This window comes from Mustela nivalis (genome assembly GCF_964662115.1).
Source record: "Mustela nivalis genome assembly, chromosome: 17".
In the NCBI taxonomy this organism is placed as follows: Eukaryota; Metazoa; Chordata; class Mammalia; order Carnivora; family Mustelidae; genus Mustela; species Mustela nivalis.
Window position 1 is genome coordinate 11,122,313 of NC_139036.1, and position 27,173 is coordinate 11,149,485.

At 46.1% G+C, this 27,173-nt stretch overlaps 1 protein-coding gene and 1 long non-coding RNA gene across 9 annotated transcripts in view; one reads left to right on the top strand and one right to left on the bottom strand.

Moving 5' to 3' along the window:
• Positions 1 to 27,173, bottom strand: part of SPECC1 (sperm antigen with calponin homology and coiled-coil domains 1) — a 280,480-nt gene that overhangs the window by 38,693 nt on the left and 214,614 nt on the right. For all 8 annotated transcript variants that reach the window (XR_014304589.1, XM_082705732.1, XM_082705731.1 and 5 more), the window contains one exon: positions 26,786 to 26,888. Coding sequence is in view for 7 of the 8 variants with exons in the window: in XM_082705732.1 (XP_082561858.1) it covers positions 26,786 to 26,888 (103 nt within the window). In the remaining variant the exon portion in view is untranslated. The remainder of the gene's footprint in view (positions 1 to 26,785; positions 26,889 to 27,173) is intronic.
• On the top strand, positions 1,477 to 16,040 carry LOC309851062. The gene is made up of 2 exons (XR_014304614.1): positions 1,477 to 1,867; positions 14,660 to 16,040. It is a non-coding gene; the product is annotated as an uncharacterized lncRNA (long non-coding RNA).

Consider the following 27,173-nt stretch of genomic DNA (forward strand, 5'->3'; position numbering starts at 1 on the left):
GCACACTTGTGGGATAAATTATGATGGATTCCACCAAGTTGCCCTCAGAGAAGTTTTTCGATCTTATACTCCTCCCAACTTCCCCCATGTGAGGGACCAGCTCCCCCCATGTTCATAAGAGCATCTGCAGAGTTTCACAGAGCAAAACGATTCTGTCCACACCCTGGGGCTCCGGCACTCCAAACAGACTATTTTTAGTAAGGAAAGACTTTTTTTTTTTTTTTTTTTTTAAGGGGAAACGGCACTTCTGTATTTTTGGATGTGCTTCCTAAGAAAATAAGACGTAATAACAAAGCAATCTGTTCTAAGGAATTTTGTTCCCTGACCAAGTTTAATTTATATGAGACAATCTTCAACCCAATCTTAACCTCTCACTCCCGGAAAGACCAAATTCAGTCTCTAAAATCATCGGCTTCTATGGCTAGACTATTTCTTTTTCCCAGATGAACATTTCATGCATAAGAGAACGGAAAAAAATACTCAGTGCTGATTTCACTTGGGACTGTTATTATCTAAATAGACTTGCATGCTGTCCTGGGAGATCGAGTGGGAACAGCAGCGAACATCAAGGCCTCGTCTCTCTTAATGATGGCAAGATAATGGCTTTCGGTGTTGGATGGTGCCAGCTACAATGCCAGCTGCTGGCATATTTATCTAGGGAGGGCTTCCGGCAGGACAAAGGATCCACAGGGAGGAGAAAGGACAAAGACACTTTAAATCCACCTCAGTCCACAGCAGGAGGAAACACTCTTCCATTTTATTTTGAAAATTATGCTTTTACTTCCTGAAGCCAGCAGGACATCTAGTGTCTCTATACATAAAAAAATTGTGTGCCAGCAATGTTGGAATGCAGGTGTTTTCCTTCAAATGATCCCCTACAACCAGAAGACTCAACTAACTCAGGTTAGGAGCCCTTAACTGCAACCCTAATGCTGTCTCTAAAAGCAACCCCCCCCATCATTTTCTCCTGCATTTTGTACAAATTCAGCAGGCTGGGCACCCGGGTCGCTCAGTTGGTTAAGCGTCTGACTTCTGCTTGGGTCATGATCTCAGGGTTCTGGGATGGGACATCCAAGGTGGGCTCCCTGCTCACTGGGGAGTCTGCTTCTCCCTCTGCTCCCACCCCTACCCCTGACTTGGCAGGCGCGGACACACACGCACACACACACACTCTCTCTCTCTCAAGTGAATAAATAAAGTCTTAAAAAAAAAGAGGCAATTCAGTAGGTTGGAACAGGTAGGACGGAGATCCCTCAGCCTACAGGGTTGCCGAGCTGAGCCCTCCTCTTGGGATTTTGGGCTACTGTGTATACCTCACAGCCAGGCCTCTGAGCAGTGTCTTAGGGGGGTCTCTACTCTCCCTCTCAAACCCACGCCCAGCCCCCACTCCAACCCTTCCCCAATCTGTTACCCTCCATCTCCAGTTTCAACACAGACCTTTCTGACTTACAGAGCTCGAGAGCCCAAATTGGTGACCACAACACTTTCCTCTTCCTTAGTGACAAGGAGGACTGACCGAGTCTCCAGTTTCTAATAGGTGGCGGTGATATGGGGGATGGGGTGTGGGAGAAAAGGGAGGAGAAATCGAACAGCTAAATAGTCGCGTTAGAAAAGGCTGACCTCCCGCACTGGCAACAGATACGGGTCTAATTCAGTCAGCTACGGAGCTGTTACAGGTTTTGAAGATATGGTGGCAAGCCAACCCCCCCCCCCCGCCCCGAGCCATTGCTGCAGTGTCCCTGGTGCTAGTTCACCCACAAGGAAGAAGGATGGATGCCAAAAGCAGAATGGGAGACACACAGATGAACCTGAGGACATAAGGAGACATAAACCTGACAAGAAGGCTGGATGATTCCACTCACGCGAGGTACCTCTAGGAGGCAAATGCATGGGGACAGAAGTAGAACCGAGCTTACCAGGGGCTGGGGGGTAGGGAATTAGTGCTTCATTGTACAGGGATTCTGTTGGGAAAAGACAAAACAGTTCTGAGGACGGACCCTGGTAACAGCTACACGCCAATGTGGACTTGAGGCTACAGAGCTGTACAATTACCAATGGTTAACATGGTCAATTTCACAGTCTACTTTACCCCAATAAAAAGCAAAAGATACCAAGGCAGACAGGAATGACAACAGAGCCGAAGGGACAGATCCCTGCCCATCTTCCCACAACATGGATAAAAGCAGTTAAGTGGATTTCATTTGACGATGGGTGCCCCCCCGACCCCCGTAATTCAGAGTACTTTCAAGAATATCCTGTTCTGCTTAGCAAATTGCTAGGTGACTTCCCCAATCTGAGTGAAAAGTTTCCAGTGATTTCTTTAAACCAGTTTGGTAGTTCTGCTTGGCTGTGCTATTGTCACTGTTTTGTCCTGGGAACCCCCGTGCCCTGGGGGCTCCCCCGGCCCCCCCCCCCCCCCCCGTCCTGCAGATGCAGTCCAGCCCCAGCTGGTGGTTGCGTGACAGGAAATCTGATGCAGTCAGGTGGGGCCACATCTGACCCTTCTGTCCCCACCTTGGCTTTCTTATCACCAGAACCATCCCAGGTTGTCTGGCCCACCCTGACCCAGGTCTTCCTGGGTCCCTGACTCTGGGCGCGAGGCTGGCTTTGGACGGCTCACAGGGTGAGTCACTTGTCTGCCTGGCCCCTTGCTCGGATTCCACCTCTGATGTTGGGACACTGGCAGGGCTCACTGACCTGGTCCTCGTTATTTCAACTGGCTTTTCTAGCCCTGCCTCAGAAAACTTTTATTTTGACGGGGGAAAAGGTCTACTTAGTCAACTCAAAAAAACTTTTTAAAGGTTTTTTTTACTTATTTGACACAGAGATAGCACAAGTAGGCAGAGTGGCAGGCAGAGGGAGAGGAGAAACAGGCTCTCCACTGAGCAGGGAGCTAGATGCGGGGCTCGATCCCAGGACCCGAGCTGAAGGCAGTCACTTAACTAACTGAGCTACCCAGGCATCCCTATTCTACTCAAAATTGATTAGCTCTGATTTTAGCTTTAGTTTTCACATGATTATCAGACTATGCTACTCAGATTCTCAGGCCTATTCCACCTTTTCACCTTATAGGCCTTAAAGACATTCATGGTTAGGTGACTGCAAATCAGGAAAGGGAAAACTAGTAAGAAAAGTATACTAAAGGGACGCCTGAGTGGCTCAGGCTCTCGCTCGCTCTCTCTCCCTCTGTCTCTGACAAATAAATAAAATCTTAAAAAAAAAAAAAAGAAAGAAAAGTATACTGAAAATGTAAGAGGATAAGAATAAGAGTAAATGCATGCAAAAAAGCCACAAGAAACCATGAATGGGCTCTCTATTAGAATTTCAGATTATAGATAAAGCTAAACTGTAAGAAATATACTTAAGGCATATGAATAAAAAATCAAGAATAAAGGAATTATAAAAATATATCACACAAATAAAAGCTAGGCAGAAATGGGAAGAGTATGTTTGCATCATAAAATGAAATCTTTCAGGTCTGAAGGCTCAATTGAAAGAAAAGGTAAGCTTATTAAAAGACACAAGAGCTATGAGCCCTTAAGTTTGGTATCCAGAATATCTAAGGAAAAACTCTTAGAAACCAAAGATTTTGACAGAAACTACAATCAAAGCAAGAGACTTCAACACACCTCACTCAGAATTCCACAGATCCACCTGCCACATGGTGAAGGTCACCCTCCAGCGCCCACAAAAGGCAGCTCGGGGCCATTCACAAGATTCCCTTAAGAACCAGTTGGGGGGGGGCACTTTAAATATATGTGCTAAAAGCTCCTTGCTGAGGACCTTGATCAAAGGAAAAGAGCCTTCAGTCCCAAGGAAAATGTAAGACTCCACTTCCGGGGAACGGGAGGTTGTAACTTCCAAATGAGAGGTTTCCTGATGCAATTTCAAAACACTGTGGGTTCTCATTTGTCAGAAGGAGTGTCAGAGTCTTGTATGGCTCTGTCCTATATCCCAGAGTATAATATGTTCCTTCAGGCCAAAAACTGTCACCAACCTCTACTGGAGAAGGCAGAAAAATACCTATTGCATTTTTTGATCGTGTATAAATGATACAGGGTTTCAGTGCTTGCTGATATCTTAACAAAAAACCAGGTCTTATTAACAAAAATCATTTATCCCTAAGCCAGGTGACAGGAAGCCAAATGTCCCCTTGTTACCAACAGAGTATCAAAATATGCTTTAGAGGCACCTGGGTGGCTCAGTGGGTTAAAGCCTCTGCCTTCAGCTCAGGTCATGATCCCATGGTCGTGGGATCGAGCCCCGCATTGGGCTCTCTGCTCAGCAGGGGCCTGCTCCCCCCCCCCCACTCTGTCTCTCTGCCTACTTGTGATCTCTGTCAAATAAATAAATAAAAATCTTAAAAAAAAAAATGCTGTAGAGGCACCTGGGTGGTTCAGTGGGTTAAGCCTCTGCCTTTGGCTCAGGTCATGATCTCTAGGTCCTGGGATTGGGCCCCACATTGGGGATCCCAACCGGCTCAGCAGAGAGTCTGCTTCTCCCTCTCCCTCTCCCCCTGCTTGTGTGTTCTCTGTCTCCCTCACTCTCAAATGAATAAATAAAATCTTTTTAAAAAAGGAATTATTTGCAACAGTTTGCTTCAACAACTCTAGAAAATCAACAAACAGAATCAAATAACAAAAAGCGTCAAGTTGGAAAAACTGTCATCCGTCACAATGACAGCTAATAGGAACCCCTCCTTTCGTAGGGCATACTGCATGGAACTGTCTTCTTTTTCTGCACATGAGCTGTGTGAGATGAAGAACCAGACCATGAGTCAGTGGAAGACTAGAATGTCACACATCTCCTGAATTCCTGTTTACACCAGGGTCTACCAAATACTTGAACAGAGTGCTAAGTCAATGATAAACAAATGGCCATCCACTCAGAAAAAAAAAGTTACAGTTCTACATAGCAAAATAAACACAAACTGCAAAAAAGAAAGATTTAAATATTTTAACAAGGATGATCTGGAACCTGTATGATGGGTATAAGCTAGTATTTTAATGTATGAAGAGCTCTGAGACTTCAAGGTGAAGAAAGCGGATTGAACACATGGGCTTATTTTCTTTCCCTCTTGAAGCCCCAAGAAGACCACAAAAACCAGAGCTTGCTTGTTCCCCGCAAAGGTATTAAGAAGAGCAATAAAGGAAAGAGGAAAGGAAACAAAATTCTGGCACCTGAAAAGCAGACAGACAGAAGTAACTAACATAACAGAGCTAACAAAATGAAATCCCAAGCCAGCAGTGGAGATGGAGAAGAGCAAATATCCAACCTGATTTTAGTGCAAAATTTCCCAAAGGCTCAGGAAATGGGACGGGACGGCATGGGGCGCGCTTCACGAGGTGAGAAGGGAGGTGGTTAAAAACAGGGTTGGCTTGGAAGTCCGTCTACAAGGCCATTTGAGTCAAGTGAAGCCGAGGGAGTAAAACAGGGTCTCTCGACAGGGTGGATAGTGGGCATGATTCTTACTTCTAGATTTAAAAACAAATTCTCAGTAAACTCAAAGCAAAGGCAAGCTTCCGTTAGTTAAGAGCATTTATCAGCATATAACTGTGAAAATTAGTAAAGGGAATCCTTACTAAAGTGGAGCAGGAGAGATGAGGGAAAGGCTGGAAGGCGGAGCCTACCACCCAATGTCAATTACAGGAAAAATTGTCAATTGCAGAGGTCAGAAGAACCTTCAACAGGAAAGAATTGTCCATTACAGGATGGACACAGCATCTCCTGCAAGAAACCGACTACCCCTTCAACTCAGTCAGTGACAGAGAAGCCGTGGTCACCCTGAACTTTTGCTTTTTCTCCAATGGACTTTTGTTCAAAACAACTCCTCCCAACTTCCCCTTCTCCATAAAATAACGTTTCTCTCTTGATTTTTTTGGACTTCTCTATGGATTTGCTATAGTTTGCTTGTCCCAAATTGCAATTCTATGTTTTCCTGAATAAACCCACTTTCTGCTGGTAAAATGACTATCTTACTTTTAAGGTTAACACAATATAAAAATGACATTTCATGGCAAGGCATGAGGGATTGCCCTGAAAATAGGGGAATCAAGGGGACTTTGCAGGGTGCCCAGGCGGTCGACTGACTCTCCAATTCCCCGTGCTCCTCTCTGGTCCACTCTCCCAAACACTGGCTATCAGGCTGGTGCCTTCAGCCAGAAGATAGGGAGGTCCTTCTCTGGGGAATCTGACCAGCCCAACAGGACAGACCTGAAGACACAGATACCAGGCGTCCATCAAGGACATGACAGAGGCAGAGCACCCTACAGTAATGACCACAGTCGCAAGCCTCACCCATGAGCTTGGAGCCACTGGTCAGCTTTGGAGAGTCCCACACTTACATGAGAGCAACAGTTAAGGACCACTGCTTTTCTGATTAAATATCTAGCACACAAACAGAGATCAAGCAATACCCACAAAACAAAGAAACCTGGAAGAAAGGACTTAGGCAGGGAAAAGATTTGGGGATAAAAGTGACATATGGTTCCGGGCAAGAGTAACAGAAGATATCCCATCTGTGAAACAAAACCAGAAATGCTATAAAAAATTCAGCGTCCGAGGGGTGCCGGGGTGGGGGGTGTGCTCAGTCTTTGTGATTGCCTTCTGCTCGGGTGATGGTCCCAGGGTTCTGGGATCAAGCCCCGAGTTGGGCTCCCTGCCACCGGTGGGGAGTCTGTTTCTCTCTCTCCCAATGCCTCTCTCCCTTCTTATGGTCTCTCTCTCTCTCTCTCGCCCAGATGAATAAATAAAATCTTAAAAAAAAAAATTCAGGGTCCAAAAGAGAACTCCTCAAATGGACAAACAGGATGGTGGACAGATACAATGGAGTATTATTCAGTCTTAGAAAGGAAAGAGATTCCTGACACATGCTACCCCTGGATGAACCTTGAGAACATTCTTCTTGGTGAAATAAGACAGTCACAAAAGGACAAATACTGCACAGTTCCATTAACGTGAGGTTCCTAGAGCCATCAAAACCACAGAGATAGAAGGTTGGCTGCTGGTGCTGGGGGAGAAAGCACAAGGAGTTACTGTTTAATGTGTACAGTTTCAGTACGGGAAGACTTGAGATTGACCGCATAACAGTGCGACTATACCTAATATTGAACTTTTGGACACTTAAAATTGGTTAAGATGGTAAATTTTAATTTATGCATGTTTTACCACAGTTAAAGATTTTAAAAGATGAATGAGGTGAAAAACTAGGATAGCAGAAATGAAACATTTAACAGATGTTAGAACATTAAGTTAAGGAAGTCTCTGAGTAAACTGTGAAACAAAAAGATGAAAGAAAGGTGAAAAGATGTGATAATTAGGAGATCAGACTGGGAGGAATACCAGAAAAAGAAAACAGAAAGGAAGGAATTAGAAATCAGCAAAAATAATTCAAGAATACGAGAACATGAGTTATCTTATTGAAAGAGTACAAGAAGTACCCAGCATTATAGAAAAAAAGAAAGATCCACATCAAGGCATATCACCCTAAAATGTTCGAAAGCTGATGTCAACCGGAAGCTCCTACAAGATATTGGAGAGGAAAAAAAAGGTCACCTATGAAGGACCAAGATTATTTGTTCTTACTGCAACACTGGAAACTAGAAGACAGTGGAGCAAAGCCTACAAAATAATGAACAAAATTTTATGACCTAAAATTTTATACCTAATTAAACTATCATGTATTAGAGTCAAATAAAGATAGAAGGTCTTAACAAAAAATTTTTGCAAGGTCATAAAATTTTAACTTCCATGAACCCTTCCTCAGAAAGATACTAGAGGAATGAAAACAAGAGAGGAGGGACGCCTGGGTGGCTCAGTTGGTTGGGTGGCTGCCTTTGGCACAGGTCATGATCTCAGCATCCTGGGATGGAGTCCCACATTAGGCTCCTTGCTCACTGGGGAGCCTCCTTCTCCCTCTGCCTCTGCCTGCCATTCTATCTGCCTGTGCTCACTCTCTCTGACAAATAAATAAATAAAATTAAAAAAAAAAAAAAAGAAAAGGAAAGAAAAGAAAACAAGAGAGGAATGGAGGAAAGGAATAGGGCCCAGGACACAGAAGATCAAAAAAAGAGGGACACCTGGGTGGCTCAGTCAGTTAAGCGCCTGACTCTTGATTTTAGATCACGTCGTGATCTCAGGCTCATGAGATCGAGCCCTGCATTGGGCTTCACACTGGGCATGGATCCTACTTAAGATTCTCTCCTTCTCCTTCTACGCCTCCCCAACTGCTGGACTGCACACACACACACACACACACACACACAGAAACACACACACACACTGCATGCTCTCTCTCTCTCTAAAAAAGAGAGAAGCAAAGGTAGAATGGTCAAGACCCCAGTGTGAGAGCTGTACACCAGGCACAGAGAACAAGCCATGTTGGAGGAGGTCAGGAGGCTCCAGGAGAGTTCCTCCGCTCTTTGACGGAATCTTTTAGCAGAATCTTTGACTGCATGATGTAAGGGGCTATTTCCTACACATTTGGAATGAATTAGTGATTATTACATAAAAAAACTAAAGCAAACAATGAAACAAAAAGATGATTATGAGAAAAACAAAAGGTTGTACAGAAAAGAAAAAGTAACAGTGTTCTGCACCATGACACGGCTTATTTGGAAATAACATTTATATTCTCTAAATGTAAACTGCAAATATGCACAATTACACTGGGAGAATGGGGAGACAGGAAGTATGGGGGAGGAGGTGAAAAGGAGATAAACGCTAGTCTTTCCCAGTAGGAGATCAAGATACAAAATCCAAAATAAAGAACAAGAAACAGCAGGATAAGCAGGCTATTTAGCAACGAGGGAGGTATAATTGCAAAGGAACGATCAGTTCAGTGGGATGAAAACAGCTGACCCTAAGAGAGGAAGACAGAACTTGATGAGACTTGATGAGACTCGTTAAGGATCTTTTGTACATTGCTAGGACTGAACTGAGTCCTCCCACAAAGCCGTGGGTTGAAGCCTCAGCCCCAGTGTGATGGTATCTCCAGGTGGGGACTTTGGGAGGTGATTGGCTTTAGATAAGATGGGGGCGGGGTCCTCCTGCTGAGATTACTGTCCTTTGTTAACTCAGGGAGCACCCCCTTCCCCGTTACCACATCCAGAGCCATGTGAGATAAGTATTTGTTGTGTAAGCCCTAAGTTTGTGGGACTCCGTGACAGCACCCCAAGCAGGCTAAGACTTAGATCTTCCGTTATGGACACGTGTAACTTTGATAAAAATACAACAAAAAGATTGATAAAAATACAATAAAAAGAGCTCTTAAAAAAACACGTGACTAGAAAAGCTGCAAAGCAGCTGTACTAGTATTTCACAGAAGACGTGTTTCATTTCATACATAAATGGCTAACAAACTGATGAAAGGTGCTCGCTCAACTTGCATCCATAAGGAAAAATTAAAAGGGATGCCATTTTCTCCTCTTGGACCAGGAAAGATGAAGAGAGTATCTATACCCAACAGCAGAGAAGGCAGGAGGAGACCGGCACATTGGTTCAGAGATGGAAGCCGGAATAACCCTGCTGAAATCCCTAGTGCAATTTACCCTTACATTAAGGAATGTTACTTTTCAGGAGTTTGGTTCACAGAAATCTAGTGCGGGTCTAGAAAGGTGTGGTCAACGAGGTTCATTGCCACGGCATTGTTTTTATTTTACTGGGGTAAGATTCCCGTAACACAAAGGTCACCCCTGAAACCACTTTCAAGCGTGGCGTTTTGCAGCTTCTAGAACATTCACTGTGTTTGGCAGCTGTTGCCACACTCCAGGTCCAGACCATTTTCATCATGCTAATAGGAAACCCTGTACCTGCTAAGCTGTCCCTCCCCATGCCCCCTGACCCCTCCAAGGCCCTGGCAAACACTAACCTTTTGTTTCTGTGGAATTTCCTGTTCTGGGTATTTCGTATAAATGGAGTCACAGAAGATGTGACATTTTGCATCTGCCTTCTTCCACTTAAAATAAACGTTTTCAGGGTACCTGTGTGTCCTAGCACTTCCTTCCACTTTTCGGCTGGGTAACAGTCCACCGTATGGACGTACACATGTTCTTTACCCATTCACCACCCAGCGGTTGTGCATTCTAGCTCTTTCCACCTTTTGTTTGCTGTGACGATGCTGCTGGGAACATTCAGGTTTCAACACCTATTTTCCACGCTTCTGCATATATACACGCAGGAGCAGGGTTGCTACTTTGTATGTGAATCTAAGTTTGACCTATCAAGGAGGCCAAACTGTTGGCCACGTCGCTTTACCTTCCCAGCCACAGCAATGTCATCACATCTGTGATCTGACTTGTCAAGCTTTTCATTCGGTTATAGTACTTTTCGGCTCCAAAATTTCTGTTTGGTCCCTTTTCTTACATTTTCCATCTCTGTGTTGATACTCTTCATTTTGAGCACTCTGGATATCTATAGAACAGCTGGTTTCAAGTCTTCATAGGGCCGGTGTCTGTGGCTCCTTAGGGACGGTTCTATTTTACTTTATTTTTCTTATGAATGAGCCAAACTTCCTTGTTTCTCTGCATATCTGTAATTTTTTGTTGAAAACTGGCATTTTGAGTATTATTATTACTTTTTTAAAATTTTGTTTATTGACTCTGAGAGAGATGGAGCATCACTGGGGGGCCGTTTGGAGAGGGGCAGAAGGAGAGGGAGAACAGGGCTGTGGAAAGAGCTAGCAAGCCCTGTCAAGGAATGCTGGCCGCCATCTGTAAGGCTATTGCTGAGCTGGGAAGAGGAGGACGGAATGGGGGGTGGGGAGTTAAAACGGTGCAGAGTTCTCTCACAGAAACTCTGCAGCTTCTACCCTACTTCATTTAAGCACGCTCTTGCTTGTTACAAGTTTTTGATTAGATTCCAGGGCTATGAAGAGTCTGGTTCTGACGGATTTTGCCACCTTTCTTGTTGCTTTTATAGAGGGAGGGAGTCTTGGATCTCCTTAGTCCCCCATTTCACTGATGCCCTCATGGTGCTATTCCTAAGGGTGGGTGATGGGGATCCACACATCCAGATGTTGTGGACGGCGTTAAGCAACAATGTCCTACCCCCTCGAGGAGCTGGAAATTGGAAAGTGCATTTCTGAGACACCCCTGCTGCTCATGTTCAGTATGGGATTTAGGTTCGGATGGTCACCGGCCCTTGCAGGTGATGCACTCAGAACTGAGTCATCTGGAGAACAAGGCAAGGTCGGGGCATCCTCTGGTCTAGACTGCAGGAGACGAGCTTTGGTTCTGGAGCTAGCAACTCCAGTAGCAGGTTCCCAGTGGTGCCTCTTCCTGATCATGAAGGCTGTCTCCTTGGGGGCCAATTCAGACGCTGGGAGCTAGCCCTTGAATTCCAGCCTAGTATATGTCTCTTTCTTTCTTTCTTTTTGTTTTTTTTTAAGATTTTATTTATTTATTTGACAGACAGAGATCACACGTAGGCAGAGAGGCAGGCAGAGAGAGAGGGGGAAGCAGGATCCCTGGCGAGCAGAGAGCCCAATGTGGGGCTTGATCCCAGGACCCTGAGATCATGACCTGAGCCGAAGGCAGAGGCTTTAACCCACTGAGCCACCCAGGTGCCCCTTGTTCTTTCTTTTTAAAAAAGATTTGCTTATTGGGGCACCGGGGTGGCTCAGCCATTAAGCATCTGCCTTTGGCTCAGGTCATGATCTCAGGGTCCTGGGATGGAGCCCCTTGTGGGGCTCGCTACTCAGCGGGAAGCCTGCTTCTCCCTTTCCCACTCCCTCTCCTTGTGTTCCCTCTCTCACTATGTCTCTCTCTGTGAAATAAATAAAATATTCTTGAAAAATAGATTTATTTAGTTAGTATTTGAGAGAGAGTGTGTGTGAGCACTCTCAGTCATAGGGAGAGAGAGAAAGAATCTCCAGCAGGATCCCCAGTGAGCACGGAGCCGAAACCAAGAGTCAGACACTTAACCGACTGAGCTACCCAGGTTAATACTCCTAACAATTCTGGCGGCAGTGTACCCTTACTGACTAAATTCCTTTCTGTTTAAAACAGCTGGAGTGTATTCACAGCCCTGAGAAATTCCCATGGAAAGTGGCAAGCAACTGGAAGGTCCACCAACAGACCACTAGAAGGGTGCCTGGGTGACTAAGGGGTCTGCTGGGCGTCCGCCTTCAGCTCAGGTCATGATCCCGGGGTCCTGGGATCGAGCCCCACATTGGGCTCCCTGCTCAGCGGGGAGACTGCTTTTCCCTCTGCCTCTTCTGTTTCCCCCGCTTGAGCTCTCTCTCAAATAAATAAATAAAATCTTAAAAAAATAGATAAAGTATTGCTTATGCCTACAATGAAAATCCATGCAGGAGCTCCAAATAATGAAACAGCTATATGAGTACTCCCAGAAGGAGGAACACAATATATCCATGGCAAGCACTCCTTGCATATCAACGTATAATTCTATTTTTGTAAAGTTTAAAGACATGTAATTGTATATTCAAGACAGTGGTTCTTTTTTTTTTTTTAAATATTTTATTTATTTATTTGACAGAGATCACAAGGAGTCAGAGAGGCAGGCAGAGAGAGAAGAGGAAGCAGACTCCCCACAGAGCAGAGAGCCTGATGTGGGACTCGATCCCAGGACCATGGGATCATGACGCGAGCCGAAGGCAGAGGCTTTAAACCACTGAGCCACCCAGGCGCCCTCAAGACAGTGGTTCTTAACCAGGGGTGATTCCTCCCCTCTCTCCCCTGGTGGGGGACATCTGTCAATTTCTGGAAACTTTTTTTTTTTTTTAAATATTTTGTTTTTATTTATTTGATAGAGATCACAAGTAGGCAGAGAGGCAGGCAGAAAGAGAGAGAGGAGGAAGCAGGCTCTCTGCTGAGCAGAGAGCCCGATGCAGAGGGCTCAATTCCAGGACCCTGAGATTATGACCTGAGCTAAAGGCAGAGGCTTTAACCCACTGAGCACCAAGGCACCCCTGGAGACCTTTTTGATCGTCTCAACTGAGATAGTTTTAACAGCATCCCGTGGGTAGAGGCCAAAGACAGCTAAAACCCTACAACGTGTAGGGCAGCCCCCACGACAAAGAACTGTCCGGCCTCAAATATCAATGGTGCCAATCCTGAGAAACCTTGATTTCAAGAAAAATATCAGACTGTTATCAAAATGACACTTTCAGAGAGCAGGACTGAGCAACAGGGTAGGAATTATGTCACTTTTTATACACAATAGAATATTGCATTTCCCCCCCAAAATTAGGATTTTTTTTTAAATTGGAAAGATACAAATAAGAACAAAGCAAGGAATACCATTTATTTCTAATAATAAAAGGAACTAATGCTTTGTGTAAATATTTAGAAAATACCCAAATAAAGAGAAGATCAGTTACAATCCTTTTGTGTGACCCTGTGTATGATCAGTTATGATCCTTTAGATCCCTCAGCCATAAAGCACAACAGGAACTAATTGAAGAGAAGCGGAAATCTGTTCTAAGGGTTTTATTGTTTCACAGAAACTAAGGATATCCGAAATGGTGCTGCTGCTGAGCCGTGACAAGCATACGGAATCAGGAGACAGGAAGGTGTCCCATCTGTTTTACCACCTGGCCTTCTCCCTGTGCATTTGTTTTCTGTCCCTAGAGAGGCCTTCTTCCACTTCTTCCCTGGTCAGTGTGGCCCTGGGGCCTCCTGGACCACGTGCATCTCAGGCTCAGACTGGCAGGAGGACGTGTCACTTAGCATGTGGCCACACATGGAGGCATTCACGGATTTACCACGATTCACAGGACTTAACGGTCATGAATGGCTACAAAGCAAAATCAGCAAAGGGAAAAGCCATGTGAGGTCAAATCTGGAAGAAACAAGTTGTGAGCTTCCGAGTCCCCTCCTGGTGGGCTTAAATTCCCAGCAATGACTTGTGACAACATGCAAGCCGTGCTGTCCACCAAAGAAAGCTCACCGGGGCCTTGACCCCCCCCCCCCGTTTCTGCGGGGGTGAGGGGGCTGGTCACGTAGGCGTCCTCTGTCTAGCACACTCCAAAATGCCAGGCTCCCAGAAGGAAGGCAGGTGTTCAACAGAAACAACAGTGGTTTTCTGACTCTCTCTTATCAGTTCTGGGAATGGTGAGAATCTTCCCAAATCCAAGTTACCAGACACTAGCTAAGGGCCACCCTCACAAGCAGCCCGTGTAGGCGCAGCCCACAGGCAGGCCTGTTCCCTTCGCTCCTCCCTGTGCAGTGGCAAAAACACGGCTGCCTACAGCACGGAGGTCTGCCTCTGAGTAATCTTGCTCTCAGGTCTGGTTCCAGACTCCCAGGAAGAGGCTGACGGGCCTGGCTTTGGCTGGGTGCCCCACCTCCCCCAACCCCTGCACCAGGCAGCAGTGATGGGAAGGTTAGGGGAGGTCACAGCAGCTTCCTCGTGATCCCCGTCCATGATGCGGGGGATGAGTCCCTTCCCCATCTGCTGGGCAAACAGTCTCATGGGGATCTCTACAACACCTTCTGGTACTTTCATTCAGCAAACAATTTTTATTCCTCACGATTTCCTCTATCTGGGCAGGTGCACAAAGAGAGTGGGCAGGGGAGCGTCTGGCCATGCGGGCCCAAGAGCTGAAAGCCCTGGAAAAATGCACTGCAGGGAGCTGAAGGCAGGAATGTACTTCCCACAACCTGGGAAATAAGGTCTTTTGTCTTTATCTTCCAAACAGATTCTCCTGCTGCCTCAGGTTGTAAGACAATGCCTGGTGTCCCCGAAAACGTCTTCACAAATCATGGTGTCTCAGACACAGCTGCGGATACAGAGACGCCGGGTGAGGAAAGGCCCCACGAGAATAGAGGCCCATGATGACATTCATCTTCTGCTGAGGATTCATTATAATGAAGTCAGGAAAAGAACCACTTTGATGACACTAAATAATCACAGCATTGTACGTTTTCTCTGAGTTGGGCATGGTGGCCCTCCAGAGACCTGTCTCAAAAAAGAAAACAACAAACAGAGCTCCGCAGGGCCCGCCAGTCCGCAGGCTGTTCGCTGTTGGGCGAGCATATGCTAGTACTTGTCTGTGGGAACTCAGAGACAGAAAAACAGAGGCCACCGGCTATGTGGGTGTTCCTTCCAGATGCAAAATAAGATTTGTTTTGGACAACACAAAGACTGCTCTTTTCTCTGACAGAGAAGAAGACAGAGCTCCCAGCTCATGGGCTCAAAAGAGGTTCAAAGAGGCCTGTGCGTGCCTCCCTGACGCTTCAGCTACCCTTCCCCAACCCAGGTCTTGCAACACAAAAACTCAGATAGGTTTGAAGTCAGTCTCTTGCTCTCTAACACTTGTTTCTTGCTACCTGAAATGCAAGAGCCACGTACGATTTGTGTAACAGAAGATACTTGTGTACATTTGTATCGCAGGGAGGGGTCTGCCAACTTTTTCTGGAAAGGACCAGATGGTAAATAATTTTGTAGGTATAATGGCCCAAAAGGCTCTACTGTAAGGACTCAACCCTGTAGCTATAGTACCAAAGAGTTACAAGCAAAATGTCTCAGGATGACTGTGTTTCAGTGACCGTGTTCCAATAAAACTTTATTTAGAAGAACATGTGGTAGGCTCGATTTGGCCCCAGGGCTCCAGGGCTGAACACTGATCTGAGTGGAGGCTTAAGTCTACTGTTACAGGATCAGACCTACATTATTATTATTTCAAATGGCAAAAGCTTTGGGAATACCAAGGGTTCACTTTACTGTCTTTGAAAAATAAGATGGGGCGGGGCCAAGAGAAAATTTTGAGTTATAGCATGTGCAATTCTGGGAAAGGACATTTGAAGTGCATTGCTTGGAAAAGTGCCATTTTTCTTTTTCTTAAAGATTTTACTTATTTGAGAGAGAGAAAGTGTGTGCACAGGCCAGGGAAGAGCCAGAGGGAGCGAGAAGCTTTCAGGACCCTGAGATCATGACTGAGCCAAAGGCAGACGCTTAACTGACGGAGCCACCTAGGTACCCCCTGTCCTAATATATGTTTGATGCAAAGAATATATTTGGGTTATATAAAGTGAATACCTGTGAATCCCATCTCCCAAATAAAAATTAGAGTACCAATACCTTGTGCATCTCTCTATTTTATTTCAATTAGTTTTTAATATACAAGGTAGTACCCAGGTATGTTTTTGAAAGTTCTATTTAAGATTTAAAATTTATATTCCACTTTCCTACCCCCCAACTACCTGTTATCTGTCACCTCCCTGATGCCCCATGAAAGCCCCATGAAAGCTGCTGTTTTAAAAAATAAATAATTGCTTCACTGAGATATAACTCACATAAAGTTAACTTTAAAAAAAAAGATTTTATTTATTTATCTGACAGAGAGAGCACAAGTGGGCAGAGAGGCCACCTGAGGGAGGAGAAGGAGACTCCCCGCTGAGCAGGGAGCTAACATGGGGCTCCATCCCAGGACCTGAGATCATGATCTGAGCCAAAGACAGATGCTTAAGTGACTGAGCCACCACCCAAGTGCCCCTAAAGTTAACTTTTTGAAATGTACAATTCAGTAGCTTTGAGTAGATTCACAAGGTTGTGGGACTTTTACTGCTATATAATCCCAGAATGTTTTCATCAGCCTCGAAAGGAAGCTGGTGCTGGGTCACTGCTGCTTCCCTTCCCTATCCCGCACCCCACTAATGTGCTTTCTGACTCGTGAATTTGCCTACTCTGGACAATTCATATGTACAGAATTATAGAATATGTGGGTTTTGTTTTGTTTTGTTTTTGCATCTGGCTGCTTTCTTTAAAAGATGCAATTTTAGGGGTGCTGGGTGGCTCAGTCAGTTACGCGTCTGCCTTCAGCTCAGGTCATGATCTTGGGGTCCTGGGACTGAGCTCCCGGTGAGGCTCCCTGCTCAGCAGGGAGTCTGCTTCTCCCTCTTCCTCTGCCTCTCCCCGCTGCTCCTGCACTCTCTCTCTTGCAAAAATAGGTAAATTAAAACTTTCAAAAAAATATTCTCTCTTTCACTGTGCCCCGCCCCCTTGCTTGCTTGCTCTAAAAATTTTTTTTTTATAATTATCATGCCTGTTAGTGCTTACAATTTTTTAAATTTACATGGAGTTCACCATATTGAGCTCAAGGCCCAGCAGCCATGAAGGCAGTCAGAGCCTGCACTGTAGGGAAGGTCTTCAAAGCTCTGGGAAGTCAGGATGATCACTAATTCCCTTGGAGACCAGGGAGGAATGCAAGGGAACACCCAGAGCAAAGGTGTGTATGACTTAAGATGTCACCAACCACTTCTCCCTGAGCAAAGGCCAAGCTACCATTCCTCCTTTTGTGCTTCAACTCCCACTCAGGAGCCCTGAGCCCCATTTCCACTGGGAATGAACCCACGATCCACTCTCCAGTCGGTCCCAACCCACCTAGTACCTTGCCCGCTGTCGTGCCCAGCCAGCGTCCCAACCCTCTAAAACATCAGGCTGCTTTCTGCCCCAACCTCTCGCTCTCACAGTTCCCTCTGCCTGTCCACTGGGCTGGCTCTTCCTGTCATCCTGCGCTGAGGGAACACGACATCCGTGGACAGCCCTTCCTGATCTAGGGTGCCCTCCACCCCGTCACCCTCCACTGTCCTGCTCCACACACTCCTTCGGCCTGTTCCCCTGGCCCTTCTCTTCTCTTTCTTTGTTGTCTGCCCCCCTTTGCTGTGGGTCTAGACCTGGCTGCTGAACACAGTAAGGAGCAGGTGTTCGGTATATATTTGCTGAGACTATGCATGTTTTCATAAAATCAGTTTGGTGACTCCCACACCCCAACCTTGGACGAAAACTAGTCTGATGATTTAAATTCACCTGACTGTCCCGGGTCATCGTCAGAAATGTCCCCGCAATGTTCTCCCAGAAACTGCCAGGAGCCCTCTGAGCCACTCTGGTAAAGTGACAGCAACACCCAGTTCCTAATGACCGCAGCCAGGTCCTATCAGGGCTTCACACCTCACTCCTCCGTCTCAGTGCTCAGTGCTTGGGAAATAAAATAAGCCACTAAAAATTTGATGCAGCCTCCGGTTTAAAATGAAAAGATTAAATGTGAATCACAATGCTACGTGATGGGATGATTTGGGAAAAAAAACTGTACTGCTGACAACTAGATTTTCTTACTAAACTGCATTACTTAAATTATCTTAGTAAAGATAAGGAAGAGATAATTAGATGATATTTACACACCAGGGACTAGAGAAGCATCGGGAAGAAAAACCCTAGAAAGGGCAAAGGTCTTTTTTTTTTTAAAATATATATATATATATATATATATATATTTAATTTATTTGTTTGTCAGAGAGAGAGAGAGAGAGCGCGAGAGTGAACACACGCAGACAGAGAGGCAGGCAGAGACAGAGAGAGAAGCAGGCTCCCCACTGAGCAAAGAGCCCGATGTGGGACTCCATCCCAGGACGCTGGGCTCATGACCTGAGCCAAAGGCAGCTGCTTAACCAAATGAGCCACCCAGGCGTCGAAAGGGCAAGGTCTTAAGGGAATTGGAACCCATGGGGCTCTTGTCACTGTCAAGAAATGACGTCCTGACAAGGGGAAGGAGCTCCCCCGAGCTATTCAACTATTCCAAAAGCTTCTGGTTTGATCTCTCAGGAATTAAAGCCTTTTCCTCTGAAGGACAGTCTGGCAACACAGCTTACAAGGGAGGGTACAGGATATTTACCAACATACAGAACACGTTATCAGAAGACGAAGGTTCACTTGAGCAAGAAATGAATTCAAGACTTAATGATAAATAACCCACTGCTCTCTCCATATGTGCTGGTTTTCTCATTTGTCAGAAAACTTCAGAATCATTGGGTCTAGCGTTACAGTTTGACACAGCAGTGCCTCTAGCAAATCCAAATCCACCTATGAAAACTTGTTCTCCCTCACATCTTGGGCCAAAGGGAACTTTCTAGCGCTAAGGTGTGGGAAGTGCTGAGGTCTTACCAATACCCAGAAAACAGTATGGGAGGGGGGCTCCCCGCAGTTGTGAAGTCAACCACTTGGGCGCTGCAGTGTCCTCTGCCATTGCTGTCCCTGTCCTGGAGCCCTCGGGCCTCAGCAAGGCTAAGGATGGTCATTGTACTGGACCTTCTCCCCTCCCTCCACTGAGGGACCTGTCCTGGGTGAGTGAGTGGAATTCAGCTGTAAATCTCTGCACGGGCCTCGCCCCTCCCAAGAAGCGTGAGGAGGCACAGCCACCGCACAAGTCTGCAGGTGTTACCCTGGCTATGTTCCTAGGGCCTGGCTGTGTCCTGACCAGTGAGGCCAACCCTGGTGATTCCGTCAAGGTCAAAGGGAAATTTAAAAGGATGAGCTCTGCCAACACCCTGAGTGAACTTTAAGCTTACGAAAGCGGATTCTGGCCCAGGGCCTCAAGGGAAGAGCCCCACTGAGCTAATAATAAGTGGGTGTCGTTTCCACCACTAAATCTGTACTAAATCACAGCAAGGGAAAACTAAAAGAGTGGAGTGGCTGGGACCACAAGGTAACAGAGAATCCCACAGTTTCTTCCTCAGGTCAGACTATTTACTTTTCCTAGATGATTAACCCGATATGTCTGTTCAGGACATTTGTGTTCCTGTGGTTCCTGTCCGTTGATGCTTCTAATTTTTTACAACACACAGGCTTTTGGCAAGTTGAGATCCAGAACCGAAAGGGTTTTCTTTTTTCCTTCCTTCCTTCTTTCTTTCCTTCTTTTCCCTTCCTTCCTTTCTCTCTCTTTTTCTTTTTTTTTTGATTTTATTTATTTGACAGAGAGAACACAAGCAGGGGGAGCAGCAGAGAGAGAGCCAGATGCGGAGCTCGATCCCAGGATGATGGGATCATGACCAGAGCCAAAGGCAGACGCTTAACCAACTGAGCCACCCAGGCACCCCCACAATAAGAGTTTTCTTAGGCAGAGGTGAGACTCTTAGATCTGCGGCTCTCAAAGCTGCGGGCACTCAAGAATGGCCTGAGGCCCAGGGCTACTGCTATTCCTGAGATCTAGGGTCAGGTTCGGCATATATACTGCATAAACGTTCCTCGGTGCCTTAATGAGTAGTCAGCACTGACAACTCGGCCTGGTGGCGGCATTCTAAGACACCCTCACTATCTCCACTACCTGGTGTTTCTTCCATGATCTGTTAGGTCACTTGGCAAAGGGATTTGACAAACGGAATTAAGCTTGCTAATGAGCCAGCCCTAAAACAGGGAGATTTCCTGGGTGGACCTAACCATTTATTTAGAAAAAAAAAATTTCTTTTTAAAAAGATTTTATTTATTTATTTGACAGACAGAGATCACAAGTAGGCAGAGAGGCAGGCAGAGAGAGAGAGAGGAGGAAGCAGGCTCCCTGCTGAGCAGAGAGCCCAACATAGGGCTCGATCCCAGGACCCTGGCATCATGACCTGAACCCAAGGCAAAGGCCTTAACCCACGGAGCCATCCAGGCACCCCTAGAAAACAATTTTTTTTTTTAAAGATTAAAAAAAAAAATTTATTTACTTGACAGAGAGAGATCACAAGCAGGCAGAGAGGCAGGCAGAGAGAGGAGGAAGCAAGCTCCCTGCTGAGCAGAGAGCCTGATGCGGGACTCGATCCCAGGACTCTGAGATCATGACCCAAGCCGAAGGCAGTGGCTTAACCCACTGAGCCACCCAGGCACCCCTAGAAAAAAATTTTTTAAGGATTTTATTTAATTGAGAGAGAGAGAAAGAACACAAGTGAGGGGAATGGAAGGCAAAGAGAGAATAGGGCTCCCCCCTGAGCAGGGACCCCCAACGTGGGGCTCGATTTCGGGCTCCTGAGATCATGACCTGAGCTGAAGGCAGACACCTAACCCAGTGAGCCACTCAGGCATCCTGAGGCTTTATTTAAAGCAGAGTTTTCTCAGGCTGGAGGCAGAAGTCAGAGATCCAAAGCGTCCACATGAGCGGGATGTGATGGCCGCTGGTGACTGAGGAGGAAAGGGGCCATGTGGAAAGAATCTGACCAGCCTCCAGCTGCTGAGTGTGACCCTGGCTGACACCCGCAAGAAAGTGGGGGGGCCTCGGTCTTAGAACCACAGGGAACCTGTCACCGGCCTGAGAAGCACCTGGTGGGTTCTTTCCCCGAGCCTCCAGGTGAGAACACTGCTCAGCAGACACCCGATTTCCAGCTACATCGTGCTGGACTTCGGACCTCTAAAAACTGTGAACTCATAAACAGGTGTTTTAAGTCCCTGAGCCTGGGACTTAGTTACACAGCAAAAGAGAAGTACACCAGTGACTTTGAAAGCAATGCAAATAGCTGACCACTTCTAGCCAAACTATTTTTAAATTCTATCTCCCGTAGGAGGGGATCTAAATATCATGGTACGTTGGGACGCCTGGGTGGCTCAGTTGGTTAGACGACTGCCTTCGGCTCAGGTCATGATCCTGGAGTCCCGGGATCGAGTCCCACATCGGACTCCCAGCTCCATGGGGAGTCTGCTTCTCTCTCTGACCTTCTCCTCGTTCATGCTCTCTCTCACTATCTCTCTCTCAAGTAAATAAATAAAATCTTTAAAAAATAAATAAATAAATAAATATCATGGTACATATTTCTTGCCTCTAGAACACTAATCTAATGCTCTAATTTGACATTTGAAGTCTAAGGCCACTAAAACCTTAAAACTCAGCCCATTAAAACATGCTAAAAGTTATGGATTTCAGCTTTGGAGAGGTAGGTGAGATGCAGGTAACTACCACCTCTGCCCTCCACCAATTAATCACCAGGGTTGACCACACTGGCAAGGCACAGCAGGGCCCTAGGAACAGAGCCAGGGTGACACCTGCAGACTTGTGCGGTGGCTGTGCCTCCTCACGCTTCTTGGGAGGGGCGAGGCCCGTGCAGAGATTTACAGCTGAATTCCACTCATTCATCCAGGACAGGTCCCTTCGTGGAGGGAGGGGAGAAGGTCCAGTACAATGACCATCCTTAACCTTGCTGAGGTCCGAGGGCTCCAGGACAGGGACAGCAATGGCAGAGGACACTGCAGCGCCCAAGTGGTTGACTTCACAACTGCGGGGAGCCCCCCTCCCATACTGTTTTCTGGATATTGGTAGGACCTCAGCACTCCCGAGGCCTTAGCGCTAGAAAGTCCCGGTTTTCTTGCTGGCTATCAGCCAGGGACCTCTCTCGGCTCCTGATGGGCCCCCTTGACCTTCAAGCCCACCAATGGTGCAATGAATCCTTATGATGCTTCAGAGGAAACGCCAGTTTTTAAAGGGTTCATGTGTTAGGTCTACCCAGACCACCTCCCTTTTGCCATATGTGGGGAGGAAATTATTTAAGGGAGAGGGTCACTGGGGGTCATTCTTAGAATTCTGCCTATCACCGCCACCATCTTGTCTTCTGGCCCCCTAGAGAACCCAAAAAAGGGGTTCTCTACATGAGAGATGCAAATTTCTGTCATAACCCCAAAGAAGGAATTAAAGGCAGATTAAAAAAGGGAGATGTAGGGTTCTACGGGTCCGACCTATCCTGGGCTTGGGATATAGTTCCCAGGCAGCCTGTGGACCGAGAGTAATTTGCAAGGGCTTCCTGGAACCCTGATTCTAAAAAGAAAATCCACGGAAATGTGAGTGGAGTAGAATGTCTAGAACAGTCTCCTCTTTGCTTAGAGCCACTTGGGGCTCAGAGCAGGCCTCACTCTGGACTGACTGCGTGTTCATGTCCCCACTGAATCTCAGTTCTGGGGCTACCTCAAGACACCCAAAGCTGAACTTGGGACTCTGCAGAGGGTCTGATCCACCGTTCTACCTTTTCAGAGCTACCACCATGTGTTACTTAAATTCCAGAGGATGCAGTTGCTTAGGTAACGATGTTTTCTCATTCTGACCTTCCAGGCTTAGAACCTGGTGTGGGATGGATAAACCTTGATGAAAAGATGCAAGTCTTCCCCTCCATCAGGGAAAGTGAGCCATGGCTCATGTGTCACCTCCCTGGCCTTCGTAAGATGGTGGCGTCGTCCACACACCTGGCACTCCTAAGCCTCCTACACAGACCTTTCTCCACAGTACACTCTAGTACGTATCTTACTTTTTAATCAGAATCATCGGTCCGCGTGAAGATGGAAGCTCCATGAGAGCAGAAATTCTGCCTGTTTTCTTTTCTTTTTTAAAGATTTTATTTATCCATTTGACAGACAGAGATCACAAGTAGGCAGAGGCAGGCAGAGAGACAGAGGGAAGCAGAGAGGTTGATGCGGGGCTCGATCCTAGGACCCTGGGATCATGACCTGAGCCAAAGACAGAGGCTTTAACCCACTGAGTCACCCACGCACTCCTCTGCCTGTTTTCTTCACTGCTGATGTCCCAGAACTGAAAATACAAGGGGACACCAAACAGATCCCTCCCTAAAAAGCCACTGAATTAATATATGGAAAGTTTTGACAGAACCCAATGTGCTATACTCTGATGGGCTGAAAAGAAAGTTCTTTCGAGTGAAAATATACATGGCTACTGCCTTTTTTTTTTTTTTTTTAGCAGAATTGTCTGAGTTTTCTACAATTTACTTTTGGCTTCCTGAGTCAGAGAGAACAATCTTTAGAAGGCTTAAGAGGCATCTCAGACAAATAGGTCTAGACAGAGGATATTTTGCAAGGAGTAAATAAATCAGACACATATGACTTATGTTTCCCTTTAAATTTACAGAGATTTAACAACAAATTAAAAAAAAATGCTCTTCAGGCAGAATGAGTTTTGGGTTTCATCAAGCGTAACATGCTTTGAGAACTTGTACAAGACGTTCACAAAACAAAACATCACTATGGCAGGAAATATAATTCTCGTTCTTATGATGGCAAATAGCCAATTGTATAATCCTCCCCTGCATTCTAATTATAATAACACTCCATGCCAAAGGACCAATTCCTTCTGGAAATTTTCATTGTCTCTTTGTGTCCATCTAGCACTTTCCTCAATCCACTTCTGTAAGGTGGGGAAATGATAGCTCAGTCAAGTGGCCATGACCGTGTGCGGCTCAGCCAGGGCCACCCTTACTTGTTCCTGGCCTTTCTGAGGCCACCCCTATATCCCTTACCCTAAAGCCTCTCAGAATCAGCTTTCTCTCCCCCACTCCTTAAGCTTCTCCATTTCCTCAGCAACGTGGCTGTCATTGGGGTGGCCTGCCTTTACAGCGTGGTTTTGACCCTCAGAGTGGGCTGAAGCAGGGGGCTCAGAGAGCAGCTAAAGGAGAAAACAATGCACTGGAAGCAAAGCTTATACTCTGGCGGTCTTTCTTACTGGCCACTAAACCAACTAATTTTTTTCTCTTTCTATTTTAGCAGACACTGGGGGGGGGGGAGGTCATGTCAAAGATACAAAACACTTCTATTCTTGGGTAGAATCTGATTTTAAGACCCTTGACTCCTGCTATTACAAAGACAATCCCAGTCCTGCTGCCGCTCAAGTATCTGGGCCTGGCTCCTGGCCGAGGCCTTGTTTTCTTGCTCGGGTCTTTCTTTCTCTGTCCCCAACCCCCTCAAAGCTTAAGGTTGGGGAAGGAGTGTTGGGGTACCAGAATCTTCAGAATTTTTAGCAAAGTTGGGCAAAGGTGTGGGAAAGCAGGGCCTGCGTGGAGAGAAGGGAGGAGATGACAAGTTATTTTGATTACTTAACATTTATTTATTTATTTAAGTCATCTCTGCACCCAAAGTGGGGCTCAAAGTCATGACCCCTTGATCGAGAGTCACATGCTCTACTGACTGAGCTAGTCAGGTGCCCTGGAGATGGCATTTTTAAAGAGGGTTGCTATTTAATGGGAAAGGGAACACAATCCAACTTACAGAAGAAAACACTGGAGAATATTTTTGTGTCCTTGGAACAGACAAAGATTTCTGAAATAGGACGCAGAAAGCACTAGCCACTGGGAAAAGATGGATAAATGAGACGTCATTAAAATGAAAGACTTCGTTCAACAAAAAAGCAAAAATTCAAGCCACTGTGGGAGCAGACATTTGCAATACCTCTATTTGACAAAGGATGGATGTCTAGAATATATTAAGAGCTCCCAAAAGCAACCAGAGGAAGACAGACAATCTGATTTTATTCTACTTTTTTTTTAAAGGTTTTTTTTCTTTTTAATTTTTTTAAAAAAGATTTTATTTATTTATTTGTCATAGAGAGAGAAGCGAGAGCAAGCACAGGCAGACAGAGTGGCAGGCAGAGGCAGAGGGAGAAGCAGGCTCCCTGCCAAGCAAGGAGCCCGATGTGGGACTCGATCCCAGGACGCTGGGATCATGACCTGAGCTGAAGGCAGCCGCTTAACCAACTGAGCCACCCAGGCATCCCAAGGTTTTATTTTTTTAAAAAGGTTTTATTTATTTATTTGACAGAGGGAGAGAGAGATCACAAGTAGGCAGAGAGGCAGGCAGAGAGAGGGGGAAGCAGGCTCCCCGCTGAGCAGACAGTCCAATGCAGGGCTCGATCCCAGGACTCTGAGATCATGATCCGAGCCCAAGGCAGAGACTTAACCCACTGAGCCACCCAGGCACCCTGACAATCTGATTTTAAGACAGGCAAGAGACCTACAGAGCACATCCTCAAAGAGATTACCCTGATGTCACCCACTTAGCATGTGGAAAAGTCCTTGGCCTCATTGGCCAGCAGGGAAGTACAAGTCCCAAGCACAAAGAGATGTCACTACACACTTATGCAAAGACTGGGAGTAATAAGACTGGTGTTGTCGGTGAAAATGCAGAGAAACGATCTCGCCTCTCTTGCTGAGGGCGGGGCGGGGGGAAGCAAACCACACAACTGTTTCAGAAATCTGTTTGGCACAATATAGGCACACCCAATGGTCCAGTAATTTCACTTCTAGGTGTAGATCCAGAAAGAATGAGCGCACCTGTGTTCCGAGAGAAATGCACGAGAACGCACCAGCACCACGTAACGACAGCCCTGAACTGGAAATAACTCATCCATCCAGCAAGAGGGGAAGGGGCAGATAAATAATGGGTGTGATCCCACAACAGGTTCCAAACGGTGAAGAAAATGAACAAACCAGAGAAGCCTTGATGACTTCGTATCGTAGGGTAAGAGCTGGATGCAGGTATGACAGGTTTTGATTGCATTTATGTAAAGTTCAAGTGCAGGCAAAACTAATACAGCATTTAGGGATGCCTTCTTTTTGCAGAAAACCATGAGGAAAAGACCTGAGGACAGCACTTGCCTTTGGGAGTGGGGAAGGGCTAGGATCAGAAAGTCACACAAAAGGTTTGGGGGAATTGACAATGCTCTGTTTCTGGAAGGGAGTAGTGACGGCCTGGGTTTTCGCGTCACAATGGCCCATGAAACTGTACCTGCTATTTGGTGAATTTTTAACTTTGTATATAATATTTCATAATAACAAAGCTTACACTTCTATCAAGCATTACTTCCTCGTGTAACCTTCCCAGAAGACAAATACTGTCTTGATAAACTGAAACTTTAAACGCAAACAGCTCTAAAGTAACAGAAAAAATGGGGCCTTTGTGTCAATCAGAGGGAGGCACCCTCTTTGGAAAGGTGCTTCAGCCAAGGCTGTCTTCCCTGGACTGAGGCAGCCTGTTGGGCCCATTGCTTGTGGAGACTACATCTCCTCTGAGTAAAGAAAAAGGTGGCCCTTCTGCAGGAGACGCAGACCTCCACTGAGGTCCATGGCTTGTTGGGTGGACTGGCTCTCAGTCCCATTTGGCACCACAGTAAGCCCTACCACCACTGTGGCCTTCCCTAGGAGAACAGAAAGGCAACAATTAGATGCCAAGCATATACATGCACAGGACAAATATGGGCCCAGGATTGCTGCTGCCCAGAGCTGGATGGAGGCTGGCCGACGCTGTCACTCACCTCGTAGCCTTCTGTCTTCTTCTGGCACCATTTCAGGAGAGCGTTACGCTTGGAGCCACCATATTCCCGGGCCAAGGCAGCCAGCGGGTCTCTTCTTTCCACGCTGGTTAGAAAGAAGAGCACAGAGTAAAGAGAAGATGCTAATGTTTAGAAGCCTCAAGTACATATGAGACAAATAACTAGATTAGAAAAGCCAAAGTCTAGGTCAGCCCAGGGAGACTCAAGAGAAACAACCAAATCGGTTGCATTAATAGTGCATTTTACTATGTGTCACGATACGAAAGAAAAATTAATTTGTACTTCTTAGCTATCAGAAGTCTGGAAAGAGGCTGGTTTTGTTTTTGTTTTTTTAAATCTATCTGTTGGCTCTGTCCACCTAGCCCTCAAT